Here is a 19,438-nt window from a genome sequence, read left to right as displayed (position 1 = left end):
TTGGAAATAATTCAGTCATCCTTATAATGTCAAAGCGAGAATTTCGTACGATTTTCTTTTACGAGTTTAAACTCGGCCGAAGCGGAGCCCAAACGGCTAGAAACATTAACCAAGTCTGGGGCGAGGGTTGTGTTAATGAGTGCACTGTGCAAAGGTGGTTTAAAAAATTTCGGGAGGGAGATTTCAGCCTTGAAGATGAAGAAGGTCGTGGAAGGCCTTCCTCTCTTAATGATGATGTTCTGCGATCAGTGGTGGGTGCAGAGCAACTCAAAGTCAGTAAAACGACCGTCGCTGACCACCTCAAGGCGATTGGAAAAGTGAAAAAACTCGAAAATTGGGTTCCACACTCATTAAACGATCGCCAAAAAATCAGCGCTTTGATGTTTGTGCATCACTTCTTTGTCGAAACAAAAATGACCCATTTCTGGCCAGAATTGTTACATGTGACGAAAAGTGGATTCTCTACGATAACACTAGACGTTCTGGACAGTGGCTCGACAAAGGAGAAGCTCCAATACATTTTCCAAAGCCCCCAACTCATCAAAAAAAGGTAATGGTTACGGTATGGTGGGCTTCATTTGGTTTAATACACTACAGCTTCTTAAATCCTGGCGAAACCATCAATGCTGAATCATACTGTAACCAAATTAATACCATGCATCAGAAATTGGCAGTAATGAAGCCCTCTTTGGTCAATCGGAAAGGGCCCATTTTGTTGCATGACAACGCTCGACCACATGTGTCACGTGTAACGTCACAAAAATTATTGGAGCTTGGCTATGAAACTTTGCCTCACCCACCCTACTCTCCGGACCTCTCGCCTACTGATTACCATTTTTTTAGACACCTGGACCACTACTTAGAACACATAATATTCAAAAATCAAACGGAACTGGAAAATGCATTTATTGACTTTATCAATTCTAAAAATTCTGAATTCTACTCAGACGGAATTAATAAGTTACCAACACGTTGGGAGAAATGTATTGAGAGTATGGGAAATTATTTTGATTAAAGAACATTGCTTTAAAGTAACTAGTTTCTTTTTTTTTGTTTAATACCAAAATCCTGCATTATTTTCCGGACAACCCAATAACTTATACCTGAGGGAGTTATACATGGCCAGTTATAGCAATTGTACGGTATATTGTTGGAAATGAGCACCCCGATTTGGTAAATTGTCCGTTCGTTCTATTGAATTTCATTTATATTAAATTAGAAAAAAATGTCGTAGGTGGAGGAGCAAATTGAAAATCCATGTCTTTTGAAAGGGACAATGGAATGAAAGCGTAAATTTTCCTCTTCACCTTTTATCTGGCTTAATGGAAAAATTCTTGTTTTGTCGACTAGCCCGGAGGTCCAAGCGTTTCGGACGGAGTCTTCCTCCTTTGTGGAAACATTTCCAGGGCGGTTACATAACCGGACGACGTCATTATATATATTTCTTAAAAATATAACTGTTTATGTAATTTGCCCAAAAATCATCTTAGTTACACAACATGCATTTCGCGGTTTATTTATGTAACGGGACGTCTTTTGCGTCGAATTTAAATCCTCCGAGAAGGAAAATTTTCCCCGATTGGATTTTCCACTCGTGCCGGTTTTGAAAGGGTTTTCGTCTCACCGTCGTCGAAAAACGCACAACGGGAAATTAGTGTATCCGTTTATCTGGATGAATTTGACAGGGCGATAAACCAGATCAACAAGTGTACCCAGAGGTTGATATACAGTAAACAACCCGGTGGCCTATATACACATTACAAAGATTTATTGGCCGGGGAACCGTGCGATTCCTGAAGGGACGGGGGGATAAATAGGAACTTTTCCGCGATAAGCGGAGGACTCGCGCCCGGGGACTTTGCAAGTCCTACTTGATCTCACGTTTAAGCACGACACCTGAATGATAACTAACTACCGGCTGGTTTTACAACAAAAATAACGTTAATCGATCAGCTGGAATTGATTTTTGCTTTGCCACCTATCTTGGCACTTCTATAAGATTGTATCCTTGTAGAATTGGAAATAATCGAAAATATGTACAGGAGCTTGAAAATGCTGTTAAAACTTGAAACTTCTGAGCTCCTTAAAAACGAGAAATAACTCCTTATCCTGACGTCCTGATAGAATAGAAAGTTATTAAAAAAATCTTCAAGGAACTGGAAATCCTGTTAAAATGTGAATAATTATTCTTTTGAGCTCCTTAAAAACAAAAAATAACTCCTTATCCTGACGTCCTGATAGAATAGAAAGTTATTGAGAAAATCTTCAAGGAGCTGGAAATCCTGTTAAAATGTGAATAATTATTCTTCTGAGCTCCTTAAAAACAAAAAATAACTCCTTATCATGACATCCTGATTGAATAGAAAGTTATTGAGAATATCTTCAAGGAGATGGAAATCTTGTTAAAATGTGAATATTTATTCTTCTGAGCTCCTTAAAAACAAAAAATAACTCCTTATCATGACATCCTGATTGAATAGAAAGTTATTGAGAATATCTTCAAGGAGATGGAAATCTTGTTAAAATGTGAATATTTATTCTTCTGAGCTCCCTAAAAACGAAAAATAATTCCTTATCATGATATCCTGATAGAGTAGAAAGTTAATGAGAATATCTTCAAGGAGCTGGAAATCCTGTTAAAATGTGAATATTTATTCTTCTGAGCTCCTTAAAAACGAGATATAACTCCTTATCATGACATCCTGATAAAATAGAAAGTTATTGAGTATATCTTCAAGGAGCTGGAAATTCTGTTAAAATGTGAATAATTATTCTTCTGAGCTCCTTAAAAACGAGAAATAACTCCTTATCATGACATCCTGATAGAATAGAAAGTTATTGAAAAAATCTTCAAGGAACTGGAAATCCTGTTAAAATGTGAATAATTATTCTTCTGAGCTCCTTAAAAACAAAAAATAACTCCTTATCATGACATCCTGATAGAATAGAAAGTTATTGAAAATATTTTCAAGGAGCTGGAAATCCTGATTAAAAGTGAATATTTATTTTTCTATGTTCCTTAAAGTTTAAAAATCTCCCTAAAAAATAGGCAATATTTGTGAATATTTACTGCTGTAGTTCCATTGGAAGGTGAAAAAATATTTGCCCTTTTTTTGGTATAGATGACCTGTATATTACATTCAAAAAGTACAGTTGTTTCAAGAATGATGGTGTACTAATTAAATCCCGATAAAAAGTGTTTAGTTGTATCAAAGCTGTTTTTCTTTGGCTAAAGCTCTAAGCTTTTTGTAATCCGGCATCAAGAAATATGTCAGAATGAATAATTTAAAATGTGCTTCATGATAAGAAACGTTGGCTTTAAATGACATTCAGCTTTGTACAATAAATGAAAGATTGACCAGTTTACGTTTTAATCTGCGTGTTGTCGGATTATCCCTAAAAAAACGTGTCCAACGAAACAGGCCTTGGCTGAAAGGTCGCCTGTCTTTGCCAATTGTTATTTTTCAGTTTGAAAGTTCAAAAAATGATCCTTGGACGTTGATTCACTGGTCGAAGAAGGCTCTTTAAAATTCCCTTTTATCAGCCGGAAAATTAAACCGGTGTCGTTTTCCTACCAAGTCAGATAAGTGAAATTATATATACAAGGGGCCTGGATTGGACGGGAATAATCCCCTGTCGTGTCCCAATTAAACGGTGAACAAATTGGCTCGGCCGGTCGGACGACGTGGCCCATTTGTCTACGGCTCTTCTCCTCGCCCAGTCTTCGACGATGCTTCGGCAGCCTGGAGATTGCTGGCAAGTTTAGTAATTGGCGACAGATGTTACCAGGGGGCGAGAAGTTGGCCAAATCTATCATTCAGGCGGTTTATAAGAAGAGAAGAAAGATGCCGATGATTCGGAACCGAAACGGCATTTTAAAAAGTTCTCGGGTTTCTTGATGATCAAAGAAGCACCTTTCAGGGTGGTTTACTTCACTAAAAATAAAATTGGGCGCAAAAATCGTCCTGGGGGTTAAAGAACTACCTATGTCAGTGACGCTGCGTTTTCATCATTAAAAAGATCATCATGTCCGGAAATTTCGTCCGGGCGTTGTTGTTTTTTTTCATTAAAATAGTGTGTCACTGCGTTTTAAAAGACTTCCGCGTTCTTGTTGATTTTGAAGCTTTGTTGAAGAATGTTTTATCATGAACAAGAAAATCGAAGTCTCAGATAGAGCCCTATTTTGTTCAAAGCAGTGTATCGCTGCGTTTTAAGCAACTTCCGTCCTTGGTGCGACAAATGTTCCTAATTTGTGAAAATCCTTCTGGGTAAAGCAGCTTTAGAACAAATTGTTTTATGTTTTTTCTGTCATTGTAGCTTATTTGAAATAGGTTTTCATCTTTAAAAATGTAACGTTGCGAGGAATAAGAGCCCTAGAGTTAATTTTGACCGAAGCAGTGTATCGCTGCGTTTTGATCAGCTTCCGTCCGTGGTGCCACAGATGTTCCTTCCTAATTTGAGAAAATCTTTTTGGGTAAAGCAGCTTATAAACAAATTGTTCTGTTTTTTCTCTCTTTGCAGCTTATTTGAATTAGGTTTTTAATTTTAAAAATATAACGTTGCGCTGAATTATAGCCCTGGAGTTGATGTTGACGAAAGCAGTGTTTCGCTGCGTTTTACACCACTTTCATACGGGCTCTTGTTGATTTTGAAACATATTTGAGAAAAGTTTTTATCAGTATTTACCATTAAGAAGAGAGTGCAAGCCTCAAATCGAGCCTTGAATTTGCTTTTTACTAGAACAGTGTATTGCTGCGTTTTAAGCAGCTTCCGTCCGTGGTGAGACAGACGTTCTAAATTTGAGAAAATCCTGTTGGGTAAAGCAGCATTTAAACAAATTGTTCTGTTTTTTCTGCCATTGTATCTTATTTGAAATAGGTTTTTATCTTTAACAATATAATGTTGCGCGTAATTAGATCCCTAGAGTTAATTTTGACCAAAGCAGTGTATCGCTGCGTTTTAAGCAGTTACCGTCCGTGGTACCACAAATGTTCTAAATTTGAGAAACTCCTTTTGGGTAAAGCAGCTTTAAAACAAATTGTTCTATGTTTTTCTGCCATTGTATCTTATTTGAAATAGGTTTTGATCTTTAAAAATATAATGTTGCGCGGAACTAGAGCCCTAGAGTTAATTTTGACCAAAGCAGTGTATCGCTGCGTTTTAAGCTGTTACCGTCCGTGGTACCACAAATGTTCTAAATTTGAGAAAATCCTGTTGGATAAAGCAGCTTTTAAACAAATTGTTCTTTTTTTCTCTCTCATTGTAGTTTGTTTGAAATAGGTTTTTATCTTTAAAGATATAATTTTGCGCGGAATTAGAGCCCTAGAGGTAATTTTGACCAAAACAGTGTATCGCTGCGTTTTACACTACTTTCTTACGTGCTCTTGTTGATTTTGAAACATATTTGAGAAAAGTTTTTATCAGTATTTACCATTAGGAAGAGAGTGCAAGCCTCAAATCGAGCCTTGAATTTGCTTTTTTTTCCAGAACAGTGTATCGCTGCGTTTTAAATGGAAATAGTTTTCTTATTAAATATTAAAATTTTGTAAAAGTAACTATTAAACTATTTCTTTTAGTTCATGTTGATTGGCTTTTATCTTCACGAAAAAGTCAAAAAATCGAGCCTTGAAATTGCTTTTTTAACAGAACAGTGTATCGCTGCGTTTTAAATGGAAATCGTTTTCTTATTAAATATTAAAATTTTGTAAAAGTAACTATTAAACTATTTCTTTTAGTTCATGTTGATTGGCTTTTATCTTCACGAAAAAGTCAAAAAATCGAGCCTTGAAATTTCTATTTTAACAGAACGGTGTATCGCTGCGTTTTTCGGCGTAATTGTTCTATTTTAAGCATTATCGTTTATGATGACGTTTTATGACCTTCAGCTTTGTATACTAAGGATTCTAAGATTGTATTGTTTTATAAATCGCTAACATAGTTTTTTTTTCTTTCTGTTTCAGTACTTAGTCTAAGGAACACACAAGAAGAAGAGCCTCCGGATCCCCAGTTGATGAGGCTAGACAATATGTTAATAGCTGAAGGGGTGGCGGGGCCGGAAAAGGGCGGCGGCGTGAGTGCGGCTGCAGCGGCTAGCGCAGCAGCAGCATCCGGCCAGGTACAGGACAACGCGATAGAACACTCCGACTACCGGGCCAAACTCGCCCAAATCAGGCAAATCTACCACCAAGAATTAGAAAAATATGAACAGGTGAGGCAATTATGAAACATTCTGGAATCATAAATTTTATATTCGATAGCATTTAAGTTTGTAACAGCATACATGATCGTACCGAAAGGGTTCCCCCAGTTGACGATTGATTAAATCGGTTATAGTCCGCCAAACTGTGATTATCATTCAGGTCTTCCATTATCCAACCGCAGACTAGAAAAACACGGCTCGTCTAAATGAATAACGCAGAGTAAAGAATAATATTGGTAGGTAGAATAAGAAAGGGTGAAAGCAACCCTCCCGGACGTAGACGGGATGTCAAGGGGAACGAGTCCTCCCACGGGAGTTCGGGGGTGCCCGGCCACGGCAACATTCTGCCGAAGTGCTAGGCGATGTCATGGAGGGTGCACCCTCGCATTCTCACCCCCTCGTAACATCGTACTAATGTACAACAACTGTAATTCCGTCCGGGGTCCCAGGTTGTAAAAAAAACATAAAAATATTTTATACATCTAGGAATAATTCACTCTCTGAATATATCCACTCGGAAATCTGTAGAATGTCAAATCGAAAAGTTAAAGTGATAACAGTTGAAAGGGAAAATGAATCACCCTTATACGGGCCTGAAATACCTTCAGAAATAACAAAATCTGCATAACAAAGGAGCTGATTTTCACAGGTTTGCTGTGCATCTAATATAATACATCCCCTTTCTAAATCGCCCATGATGCAATCAAATCCAATGGTTTTGCAGTTTTCTTCAATCGCGTTGAAAAATTAAACATGATTCGATCATTTTCTAAGGCAAAATTATTGGAAAATGAGATATTTTATCGTATGCTGTGATCCTTATCTCTCATTTGCAAATCCATTCTACTCATGTCCTGCCTACATATCTCCCTCTTGTCCTTTTCTCCTTTCATTTCCTCCAACTTTGTTTCGTGTTTTTGCTTTTCTGTTAATTTCCTTTCATTTAATCTTTTCCTCAGGTAGTCCTTTTGTTTTGCCTTATTTTTGTTTACATGTCTCTTTATTTTTTCACTTGTATTTTGTTTTCTTTTTTGCCTTCACGAGGTCATCTCTTCTTTTCTTTTTATTATATTATTCTATTGTTTTTTAGTCTTAAGTTCTCTTGCTTTGATATGTTGTTTTTCTGTCTCCTGGTCATGTTCTCGACCTCATTACTTTGTCCTTTCTGCTGGATATCTTGTACTCCTGTTGAAGTTCTTGAGACATTTTGTACTTTAATTATCCTCTTATTGCGTTGTTCTTTCCTCTCATACTATTCTCTGGTGGTTTGTCGCGCTTTTCTTGTCCTCTTTCGCCCTGTCTCTTTACCTGGTCTTCGTGTCGTTTTCCCTTCTGATCCTGTCTTGTTCTCCTGAAACTGTTGTTGAACAAGAATCTTGTTCTTACTTTTTGACGTTTCGTGAATTATTTCTTTTTTGTTTGAATATCCCGGTTTTCATATTTCTCAACCTTTTATCCTCTTAACATTTTGATCTCACCTCTTGTCCTTTAATGATCTAGGCTTCCAGTGGCTTTGTCCTTTGATACTCTTTTCTTATTTTGTTTTAATCGCTTGGTCTTCTCATCTCCACGTCCTATAGCTCTTCTTTCTTTGACTTTCTGACACCTGGTCCTCTTGTCTCGTTGTTCTAAGTCCTCGTCTCCTTTCCTTCTATTCTCGTACTTGAGTCATCATGCCCTCTTCCTACCCTGTGGTGCTTTTGCCATGTTTCCTTCTGTCCTCTTGTTGCCCTGTTTCTTCTTCTTTATCTGGTACTTCTGTCGCCTGTCCTCCTGCTCTCGTTTTTGAGAATTTTACTTACACCTGATTGAAGTGCAAGGAGTAACAATCCTGTCCTGTCATGTAATCCTTTAATTTTGCTCCTATCATCATGATCCTCTAGTTATTCCGTTCCATCCTCTGGACATCTTGTTGTGCTTTCTTTCTGTCCTTTTGTAGCCGTGCGTCTTATTACGTGATTCTCTAGTTTCCTTTTCTTTCCAACATCTGGCCTTCTTGTCCCGTTATCTTCTGGCTTTCGTGTCACCTTGTCCTGCGCTTGTGTTTGAGATTTGTACTTAGAACTAGTAGAAGTTTAATGGAAAGAAACTTGTTTTGCCTTGTCCTCCTACTCTCTTTCTTGGCCATCTCGTCATCTTGTAGTAACTACAAGACGTTTACCTTGCCCTCCCGCTCTTTTCCTTGAGAATTGTATTTAGAGCTAGTAAAAGTACAAGAAGTAAGAATCGTTTATCATCTGGTCCATATGTTGCCTTTTTCTTATCTTTTTGTCTTTCACGTCTTTGATCTACGGTCGTCTGGTTCTCTCTGATCCTCTGGTCCCTTTTAGCCTTTCGCTCTTTATGTTTCTTTTTGTTTTATAACGGGTTTCTTCCGTTCTCAACCTCTTATCCTCTGGTAGTACAAGTCATCTGGTCATCTTGTTACGCAGTTCTACGACAAACATGCCAACTTCTACACAATTCTCGTTTTTGAGGCATATCCTATCATATTGTCTGCACTAGCCTTTTCCGCCCATCATCTTCCATCCTCAGGTCATGTCCTTTTGCGTAATACTCATCTTGTCTCCCTGTCGTAAAATTGTACTTCAGTTAGTAAGAGTTAGAATCTGATAGGCCTGCCATCTGGTCTTCTTTGTTGTGCAGCTCTAGGAAATCTGCTCTACTTGTCCTCTTTGTATCGTCTTTGATCATTTGGCCATCCTGTCGCATTGTTCTACATTCCTCGTTGACAATTGTGCTTAGAGCTTGTAAAAGTGCAACTAAGAATCTTCTCCTCCTGGTTGTTTCACTCCTCTGATGATCTTTTCGACTTCTCCAGTTTCTTTCCATTGGATATCTTGTATAATATGGTAATATTATTGCATTGTCCTGTGACCCTTCCGTTGCCTTTTCCTTCCATCATCTTTCCTCTAGTCTTTTTCCTCTGGACTAATTGTCCTCCTGCTCTTGTCTTTGATAATCGTACTTAGAGCTAAGAGAAGAACAAGAAGAAATAATCTTGTGCTCCTGTCATCTGGTTGTTCACTCCCCTGATGATCTTTTCGACTTCTCCTCTAGTTTCGTTCAATTGGATGTTTTATATAATACGACAATATTATTGCATTGTCCTGTGACCTTGTTTTCCTTCCATCATCTTTCCTCTAGTCTTTGTCCTCTGGTCTAATTGACCTCCTGCTCTTGTCTTTGATAATCGTACTTAGAGCTAGGAGAAGTACAAGAAGAAATAATCTTGTGCTCCTGTCATTTGGTTGTTCAGTCCTCTGATGATCTTGTCGACTTCTCATCCAGTTTCTTTCCATTGGACATCTTCTATAATATGGTAATATTACTGCATTGTCCTATGACCCTTGCGTCGCCTTTTCTTTCCATCATCTTTCCTCTGGACTAATTGTCCTCCTGCTCTTGCCTTTGATAATCGTACTTAGAGCTAGGAGAAGAACAAGAAGAAATAATCTTGTGCTACTGTCATCTGGTTGTTCAGTCCACTAATAGTCGTGTTGACTTGTCCTATCGTTTTCTTTTCTGACAACTCGTCCTCCTGTCCTTCTGTCCTCCTGAGTTTGCACGAGATTTGTACATAGTTGGTTAATTTTTGTTTTCATTAAAGTACGAACTTGCGAATACCTTTTAGCAAGTAAAAATATTTAAAACAATTCCATAATGTGTAAAACATGGACAGTTGAGTTTGCCTTGAAGTTCTACAGGCCGATTAGAAAAATTGAAGTCCACTTATCACCTTTCACGTCTTTAGATTAGATTAGCGTTAAAACGTCAAAACAACGGCCATTTCTTCTGAAATAATTTTCATGTAAAACGTGGAAAAAAAGCAGACTGCAAGTATTTGCATTCGAGCGAATAAACAATAAAATGTTGTTACGTTTATCGCGGGTATTGGAGCGTGAGGACGGGTGAAGTTAAAGGGCGATAGAGATAATTTTCCGGTCACAGGCTCGTGGACACAATGATTAATTTCATCGAATAGGCAGGCGAATACAAAAAAAATAGAGGTAAAATTATGCAATTAGGTAGTCATTGAGAGAGATGTGGATGTGACATGAGAATTGTACTTAGAGCTAGTATGACAAGGGGTAAGAAGCGGTTGGTTGAATTGCCTAACGACTGCCTGTGAACTGTGGTTACTGGCTAACAACTGTAATTTCGTAGCTGACCTATTACTCTATTACATAGGCGGGGATGGTGCACCTCTAAGCCCTATAATTTAATATCCAGTGTGCACTCTTTTACTTAAGCCCCAAACCTTCAATTAAATCTGTCAAAACGAGTTATAGGCTATTTTTTCCTCCGATGTTTTTTTTTCCTTTCATAACCCGCGAGGTTTAAAGCGGTAATTAAATGATGTGTGAATGTTTGGACTAATTACGGTTTAGTCGGGGGCGACAGTAACCGGGCACTAAACGGCGCTCTGCGGGGGCCGTAAACCCGCCCCCTGGCTTTATGACCTTTTTATGCTCATGCTACAATTGTTTATACTGATTTACACCGGGGCATCAATGCCGAGACAAGGCACCGTTCTCGATTTCTTCTCCGATTAGATCCCAATTTTGACACGACTATCCCGCGAACAGCGGCCCCGGCCCTCTGCCCATAAATATTAATTAGAAAACGGGCCAAGCCGGGGATGGTGTCGAACATTTTCTTATGATTTTCTCCTTCTCTTAGGAAAAAGGCCGACTCTCTTGTAACTGTTTCGCTCAACCCGTGACACAAAAAAATGTGTACAGCAAACAACGATAATTTGCTCTGGGGGAATATGATGATAATGGATACTAGGAAGGGTGTGTGTATATAACATGACAATATAGAAGGACAAAAAGTGTGTTGTTCTCCTCAGGCACGGCTGCCTTCTGGCTATTGTACCTCCCTAATTCTCTAGTTCAGTGCAATCGATTCAACCCTTCTTTCCAGAATTATTATTATTATTATTAAGTAAGGCAGAATATGACAAGATATGTATTAAGTTTTAAAACGGCTTGAATGGCTTGAAGGGCAGCCGAATCGCTACTTTCAACAGACCGCGGGGAACACAGATAAAACGTAAATATATTTATTTCATTCCTTTGTTTCGTCTTAATGAATTTCCACGACTCGTGGCTACTGCTCACGTCCTTCTATCCTCTGGTCGTCTTGTTCTTGTAGTCTCATTTTCTCCACCTCCTCTCGGAGGTCCACTTGTCCTCCTGTCCTCTGGTCCTATCCTGGGGTGCGTCTATCCTCCAGACATCTTGTCCTTCTACTCTCTAGTCCTTTTGTCTTTGAATTCTCTGGACATATTGTTCTATCCACTGGTGCATCTATTCCCTGGCTTTCTTGTTCTTTTATTCTATGCTCGTCTGGTTCTTCCACCCACTGGTCATATTTTCCTTCTGTACTCTAGAGCTTCTTCCCTCTCGTCGTCATCTTGTCCTTATATCCTCTGGTCTTCTGGTTCTTCTTTCCTATGGTTCTCTGGTGCTTCTATGTTCTAGTCCGCTTATGCGTCTTATCTTCTAGCCATATTTACCTTCGATCCTCTGGTCCTCCAGTGCTCCTATCCTGTAGTCATATGGACCTTGTAGTCTGGTGCTTCTATCCTCTGGTCATATTGTCCTAATATTGTTTTGTCCTCTGATTCTTCTTTTCTATGATTCTCTGTTGCTTCTATGTTCTAGTCATCTTATGCATCTATCTTCTAGCCATATTTACCTTCCATCCTCTGGTCCTCTTATGCTTCTATCCTGTGGTCATACTGATTTATCTTGTGGTGCTTCTATTCTCTCGTCATCTTGTCCTTCTTGCCTCTGGTCTTTTGGTTCTTCTTTCCTCTGGTCATATTGTCTTTCTATCGTCTTGTCATCTGGTTCTTCTTTCCTATGGTTCTCTGATGCTTCTGTTCTAGTCATCTTATGCATCTATCTTCTAGCCATATTTACTTCTGTCCTCTCGTCCTTCTATCCTCGGTCCTCTGGTGCTTCTGTCTTATGTTATATTATTGACGTATCCTCTGATGCTTCTTCTAACCTCTAGTCATTTGTCCTTCTACCTTCCTTCTGTTTACTTTTTTTGACATTTTATCGTCTCGTCTTCTTGTCATCGCTTACTCCTTTCCTCTTGTCCCCCTGCTCACATCAAAAGCATCTTGTCCTTCTTTTTGTATTGTCCTGTGCTACTTTTATCTCCTTTCCTACTACCACCTGGTTCTTATGATGCCATATCTTCTTTTCGTTCTTTGATTCTTATGTCGCCTCATCCTCTCCTCTCTTGGTCCTTATATACACCGTCCCTGTAGTCATGTTATCTTCTGACCCTCTTTTCTTCCTGGACTTGTCCTTCTGGAACCTATTCTTCCTACCTTCGATTTTTTACGTTTTTTTATTTATATTCTATAAACTTAAATTAACCGGGGACAAGAATACATCAGATATAAATTTAATGCCCCGGGTTAAATTAAAGTCCTGTAAATCTATTAACTTTTAGTTGCCCTTGTAAATTTATATCGTGCAGTTCTTAGGTTTTTATTGCTGGCCGAGTTGTAATCCAGTTTATTATCCGGGCTCGTTAAACTGTTTTCATATCCTTTCGAAAATCATCTGGCCTGTTTTGACGGGATTTCTTCTCGAGGGTCTGTTTCGAATGGAAACATTCGTAAAGAAATTGAACAAGATTGATTTTATAACGTTTGAAAATAGTTGTCCCACCCCGGGGCTAAGTGGCTTTCAAACCTGTGTTAAGAATGCTTTTAAAACCAGGAATAGCTACTTCGAAGGAGAATAATGCGTTCGGGGGAGATCTCATTTGGTGCGAGGAGGGAGGCGATCGGCGTTCCGGCATAAAACTAATTTATGTCCCTCCGAAATCCTTTTTTCTCCTTTAAAGAAATCCGTCAGAGTCACGAACACAATAACGCAATCTCTTTAAATCCCGGAGGCAGTAAAACGGCTAACGAGTCGTCCCGAGCGGCGTATAATTAGTTGTTTATTATTTCCATTTTGACGCGGCCTGGTTTATCGCCGAGGCGAACGCGCTCCTTTCGGAAATAAGACCGTAAAAATTAAAACACATAAAACCATGATGTTTATCTGACCGCGGATAGTTTTTATACAAATACCGGAGAAAACATAATTGTTTTTCAGAGGAATGGAACATCGAAGATAGGGAGGCAACAATGGAGATTCTTAATGAGAACGTCCCTCCAGGCCAACCTTCTTTTTCAAATGTAATGAAAATACCAACCTTTCCGCTGTTTAATATTTACACATATTTGGTAAAGTCGGCCAAAATAGAAGTACAAAATCTGAAGTCTGGTACGGATCCCGATCAAAAAGCCTTGATATGTTTTTGACTTCTACAAATTTCAATTGTAATCACGAAAATATCAGAGATAGATGCACCAGATGCCTATAGCATAGAAACACCAGATGCCTAGAGCATAGAAGCACCAAAAGACCAGAGAACATAAGGACAATGTGACCAGAAGATAGAAGAACCAGATGCCCACAGGATGAAAGCACGCGAAAACCAGAAAATAGAAGGACGAGGTTGCCAGAGGATAGAAAAACAAGATGAACAGAGGGGAGAAGGTCAAAGAGAAAATAGAAGGACGAGGCGACCAGTTGAATAGATTGTCAACATGGCCAGAGGATAGACAAACAAGATGACCAGAAGGGAGAAGGGCAAACTGTAGTTACAAGGTCAATATGGCTAGAGGATAGATGCACCCGATGTCGAGAGCATAGAAGCACCAAAAGACCAGAGGACATAAGGGCAATGTGACCAGTAGAAGCACCAGTTGTCTTAGAAGTACCAGATGGCCCTAGAATATAAGGTCAAAATGTCTAGAGAATGGAAGGACAATGTTATCAGAGGATAGAAGAACCAGATGACCAGAGGATATAAGGTTAAGATTACCAGAGGTTAGAACGCAAGATGGCCAGAGGATAAAAGGACCAGATGACCGGAGGATAGAAGGACATCCCCCGGGCAACTTAACCTTTTTTCCTCTAGTTATCTTTTGTTCTCCTTTGGACGTACTGTTCATTCTCCTTTTTATCTAGCCGTTCTTTCCTCTGTGCATGTTAAACTTATCTTCTCCTGGCATGTTGTCCTCTCCACTGGTCAATTCCCATAGTTATCATCTTTCCTTTCCACTTGGCATCTTGTCTTCCTCCCCTCGAGTGATCTTCTGTATTAGTCTTGTTTCTTTCTTGTCCTTCATCCTTTGGTCACCTTGCTCTTCTCCCATTTGGCCATCTCGTCCATTTTTTTACCTACGTCTTTTTCACCTTATCCCCATTTTTTTTTTCATTTGGTGAGATTGCCTTGTCCTCTTTTTTATCGTCTTCTTTCTCCTCGTCGCCCTTTTCTCCTCTTTTCTTGTCGTGTCCTCCTATCGACACTTTTTCCTCTAGAGGCTTATTGTTTTTCTAATCTCTCGTCTTCTCGACCTTTATTGGTCTTACTCTATTCTGGATATATATTTCTGCTTTCTTCTTGTCTTCTTGTTCCTAGATCATTGGCCCCTGAATTGCCTCGTCCCTCTATTATCTTATATCTTGTTCTTCCATTGGACATTTCTTCTTCGTTCTTTTTTTAATTTTTTAAAATATATTTTGGGTATTTTCCTTTTCCTGTGTCATCTTGTCTCTTTGTCCTCCTGCTCTCGTGTCAAACTATAAGAATCTCATCCTCCCGGACATCTGGTCCTTTTGTCGCATGGTCCTATGCCTTGTGCTAATTATCTCGTTATATGCGTATGTTGTCCTTCCTCTGTGTCGCGTTCTTCTCCTGTCCTCTCTTGTCGTCAGTTTTGGAATTGGATTTGGGTTTGGACAATTTTCAATTTGTGAATTCTCCCAGGCTTTTAAAACTGACACTGATAACAAAGCCGTAAATTGAATTTCTAGAAATTTTACTAACGTTATTGTTAATGTTATCTGGCAGGATTAAATACCTTTTGGATGTCTACTTCCTGGAATGTAGACTTTCGGGATGTCCAAACCATTCAGCATACATTTCCGATGAATCACCTTCATAAACGGAAACGAAAAGTCTTTTGTGCCTTGCGACATACTTCATATATGATGACTACTTCAAGATATTATATCATTATATAATAAAATATATAATATAATGAAATCGCGAAAAAAACTCCCCGTAGGCTGATAGAAAAATTTATGAGTATAGAAAAGAATCGCTATGGGAAATTAAGTGTGAAAAACAAGAAAGTGCAGAGCGAAAGAGAGAAAGAGAGATTTAATTGGAAATAGATTAAAATCATCATCATTAGGCAAACTGAATTAAAGATGAGCCGAGGCCATTATCTGTCTTGGGCTTCTCTTAATTCTATTTCTTTCCTCCCCTCGTTTTTTTTCCTTCCCCCGAAGTCGGTATGGGGGACAAAAACGTCACACCATAATAAGAATTAAGTTTTAAATCAAAGCCGGAGTCTTCAATAAAATCAATTGTCAGGTTCGGGGATAATCGTCACGTCGTCGGAAGAAAAAAAAAATACAAGCAGATAAACATCGATGAAAACCGATCCGTTGACTCTCGGCGTGAATTTATTTGGAATTTTTCACCCAGGATGTCGTAGGAGGAATGATAGACTACTTGATCTAAAGAATAGCCCGATCTACAACTCAGAATGAAAATAAATAAACAATCTAAACGCAGCGATGCACTGCTTTCGTCTCTGTCTTTAATCTTTCGCAAAAAAATTAAATTAACGATAGTCATAGTCTATATTTTTACCCTGATACCTCGATCAATAATACTACATATTTTAACTTGCCTAACTAGACACTGTAGTATTTCTAATGTCTTGTCCTTTGGCTCTCTGGTCATCTTGTCATTTTCCCTTGTCGTCTTGTCCTTCTTTCTCTCTAATTATCCCTTGTTCTCCACAATCATCATGTCATCATGATCTCCTATCCTCTGGTCATCATGACCTTCTATCGTCTGATCTTGTCCTTCTGTACTTTGATCATCTGGTAGTTCTTTTCTGTGATGATATTGCCCTTCTCTTCTCTTGGTATTTTGTTCTCCTCCTGTGTATTATTTTCTTCTCCCCTCAGATCACCATGTCCTTCTATCCTCTGGTCATCTCGTTCTTATCCTTTTTCCTCAGATCATCTTGAACCTGTATCCTCTGGTCATCTTGTCCTTTTATCCTCTGGTCATCTGGTGCGACTGACTTCCAGCATTCTTCTGGAATTACTATCCTCTGGTCATCTCGTTCTTTCCTTTTTCTTCAGATCATCTTGTCCTTTTATCCTCTAGTCATCTGGTGCGACTAAACTCCAGCATTCTTCTGGAATTACTATCTTCCAGTACCCCTCTATACTCTGGTTAACTCCTCCTTCTATCCTCTGGTACTTTTATCTTCTGGTCATCTTATACTTCTATACTCTGGTCAAGTAGGCCTACTTTTCTCGGATGGGTCTCTCCTCTCGGTATTTTGTACTCCTCCGTTTTATCATCTCCTCTCTCCTCAGATCACTTTGCCTGTCGATCCTCCTATCTTCGGATTATCTTGTTCATTTCCCTTAGGTCATATTTTCCTTCTCTTTTTCGGTCACCTCTTCCACTCAATCTTTATATTTTTCCTTTGGTAATCTTGTCCTTTTATCCTATGGTCATCTGGTGCGACTGACCTCCAGCATTCTTCTGGAATTACTACCTCATCTCGTTCTTATCCTTGTTCCTCAGATCATCCTGAACTCGTATCCTCTGGTCATCTTGTCCTTTTATCCTCCGGCCATCTGGTACGACTAACCTCCAGCATTATTCTGTAATTACTATCCTCCATTACTTCTATACTCTGGTTAATTCGTCCTTCTATCCTCTGGTGCGTTTATCTTCTGGTCATCTTGTACTGCTATACTCTGATCATCTGGGCCAACTTTCCTCGGATGGGTCTCTCCTCTGGGTATTTGTACTCCTCCATTTTATCATCTCCTTTCTCCACAGATCATTTTGCCCTTCGATCGTCCTATCTTCGGATAATCTTGTTCATTTCCTTTAGGTCATATTTTGATCTTGTCCTTCTCTTTTTCGGTCACGTTTTCCTCTCAACCTTTATATTTTTCCTTTGGTCACGTTGTTCACATCTGGCTCTATATTTGTACTTTAGTCAGCCATCTGGTCCTGATCATTTGGTCACCATATCCTTCTGTTTTCCTTTCTTTCTTGATCGTTTTATCCATTATCCTTTGTTTTATTTTCACGATTTCTCGGTTTGATCATTTAAAACAAAATCCGATAGGTAAACAAATTTTATTGATTACCAAATGTGGTCAAATCTCCTTCCAAATCTTTATAAAATTGGGGAAAATAAAACAAATTATATTTATGTAGTAACCTTTTATTGTATGTATTTTTTTCTTGGTTGGCGAGCTTTATAAGTGAAAAATCCACAAATTATTGTGTTGGATTACGGCGGTTTATCTGTTTTCGAAATAGGACCGATCAGTTTCTGATCCCTTTTGACAACGGCAAGTGGTTGATTTAGATAAAGAAGCCACGTGATTTGTGACAATTGTTTAACAAATAATTTTGCAACTCCCTTTAGATAATATGTTTTTTTCTTTTCTGTTCTATAATACAATTCATATAACGTTTCACCCCAGTTTCCCTTTTTTGGGGGCTGGGGTGGCGGTTTAAGGGAAAACAAAAATAACATGTCACATCTTAATGCGATGCTCTTCTTGATGCGTTGTGACAGTTTTGTTTTATATGACGAAAATTTCTATTTTCCAGGCGTGTAACGAGTTCACGACGCACGTAATGAACCTCCTGAGGGAACAGTCTAGGACGAGGCCCATCACGCCGAAAGAAATCGAAAGAATGGTTCAAATAATACATAAAAAGTTCTCTTCGATACAAATGCAACTGAAACAGAGTACCTGCGAGGCCGTCATGATTCTGAGGTCGAGGTTTCTCGACGCGAGGTAAATATGCGCTTTTATCAGTCCATTTATTTATGCCTGATGATAGTTTTTAACCCTGACATTAAAAAAAAAAAAATCATCAGGAGTCTATATACACAATGTGTGGTGTTTAGTGATCATTAGCCAATGATTATTTGGAGATCGTGAGGTTCGATCTGGTGTGACGTAGGTTTTAGAAAAACATTTTCTTTATCGTGGCAACGTTTCGATCTTTATTGAGATCATCTTCAGGGCTCAAAGTGACTCTCAACACGACAGACAAGAATGACACATCTACAAAACAAAAACAATGTTTATAAATCCCAGGCTCTGAAGATGGTCTCAATAAAGATCGAAACGTTGGCACGATAAAGAAAATGTTTTTCTGAAACCTACATCACACCAGACCGCACCTCACGATCTCCAAATAATTATGTACACAATGTTATATCATATTTATTCATTCACACTTTTAATGGAGTTATACTTGAAAAACTTAAACGTTTTCTTAAGTATCAAGCAGAAAAACTTTCATCCTACAGAAGAAAAACTTAACCAAAATTTATAAGATTACAAAATTAAATATATTTAATTAGGCCTACTTCCCATATAAGTATGTTAAACCATTAAAAGTTTATTTTTCACTATTTTTTAAGCATGTTATAAATTCCTCTTGTTTTTCCTCTTTCCACATGTCATCTTGCACTGTTTCTATTGTTCATTTCGTCATATCGTATATTGCACTCCTTCTCTTGTTGTTTGTCATGGGTTCTTCTTATCATCTTGTAGATTTCCACTTTTTTTAATCCTCTTGTAAGATTGCCTATAGTCGTCTTTTTTTCCTCTTTTATTACTATACTCATGTCGGTTTTCTCTTTGTTCATTTCTTTTTGAAGATTTTCATGTAGACATCTTATCTTCTTCTAGGGGGATTCACTAGCAGATTCCCTCTTGTTTTCTTTCCCAATGTAGATTTTCCTTGTGTCTTCCTATCCTCGTGTCGATATTTTTTTTCTTTTTTTTTTTGTCATCCTCTTGTGGGTTATCTATCCTCTTGTCGCTTTATCCTCCTGCAAATTTGCATGTAGATACTTATCTTCTTGTAATTTCCATTTAGATAGCTTAACTTCTTGTACATTTTCATCTAGACGTCTTATCTTCTTCTAGGGGGATTCACTAGCAGATTCCCTCTTGTTTTCTTGTCTTCATGTAGATTTTCCTTGTCGCCCTTTGCTCATGTCGATTTCTTCTTATTTTTTCATCCTCTTGTAGGTTTTTCTCTTCCCACCTTGTCCTCCTTAAATTTTCATCT

General features: G+C 38.5%; 1 protein-coding gene across 3 annotated transcripts in view; it reads left to right on the top strand.

The window, feature by feature from the left end:
- Positions 1 to 19,438, top strand: part of LOC106668149 (homeobox protein extradenticle) — a 109,445-nt gene that overhangs the window by 73,401 nt on the left and 16,606 nt on the right. For all 3 annotated transcript variants that reach the window (XM_024230465.1, XM_024230464.1, XM_024230466.1), the window contains exons 2-3: positions 5,961 to 6,208; positions 17,957 to 18,147. In XM_024230465.1, the coding sequence (XP_024086233.1) occupies positions 5,961 to 6,208; positions 17,957 to 18,147 (439 nt within the window). The remainder of the gene's footprint in view (positions 1 to 5,960; positions 6,209 to 17,956; positions 18,148 to 19,438) is intronic.

The sequence above is a fragment of the Cimex lectularius genome, unplaced genomic scaffold (genome assembly GCF_000648675.2).
Source record: "Cimex lectularius strain Harlan isolate CLEC.00 unplaced genomic scaffold, Clec_2.1 scaffold55, whole genome shotgun sequence".
NCBI classification, from domain to species: domain Eukaryota; kingdom Metazoa; phylum Arthropoda; class Insecta; order Hemiptera; family Cimicidae; genus Cimex; species Cimex lectularius.
Note: the sequence above shows the minus strand (reverse complement) of the source record. Positions and strands in the feature narration are given on the sequence as shown.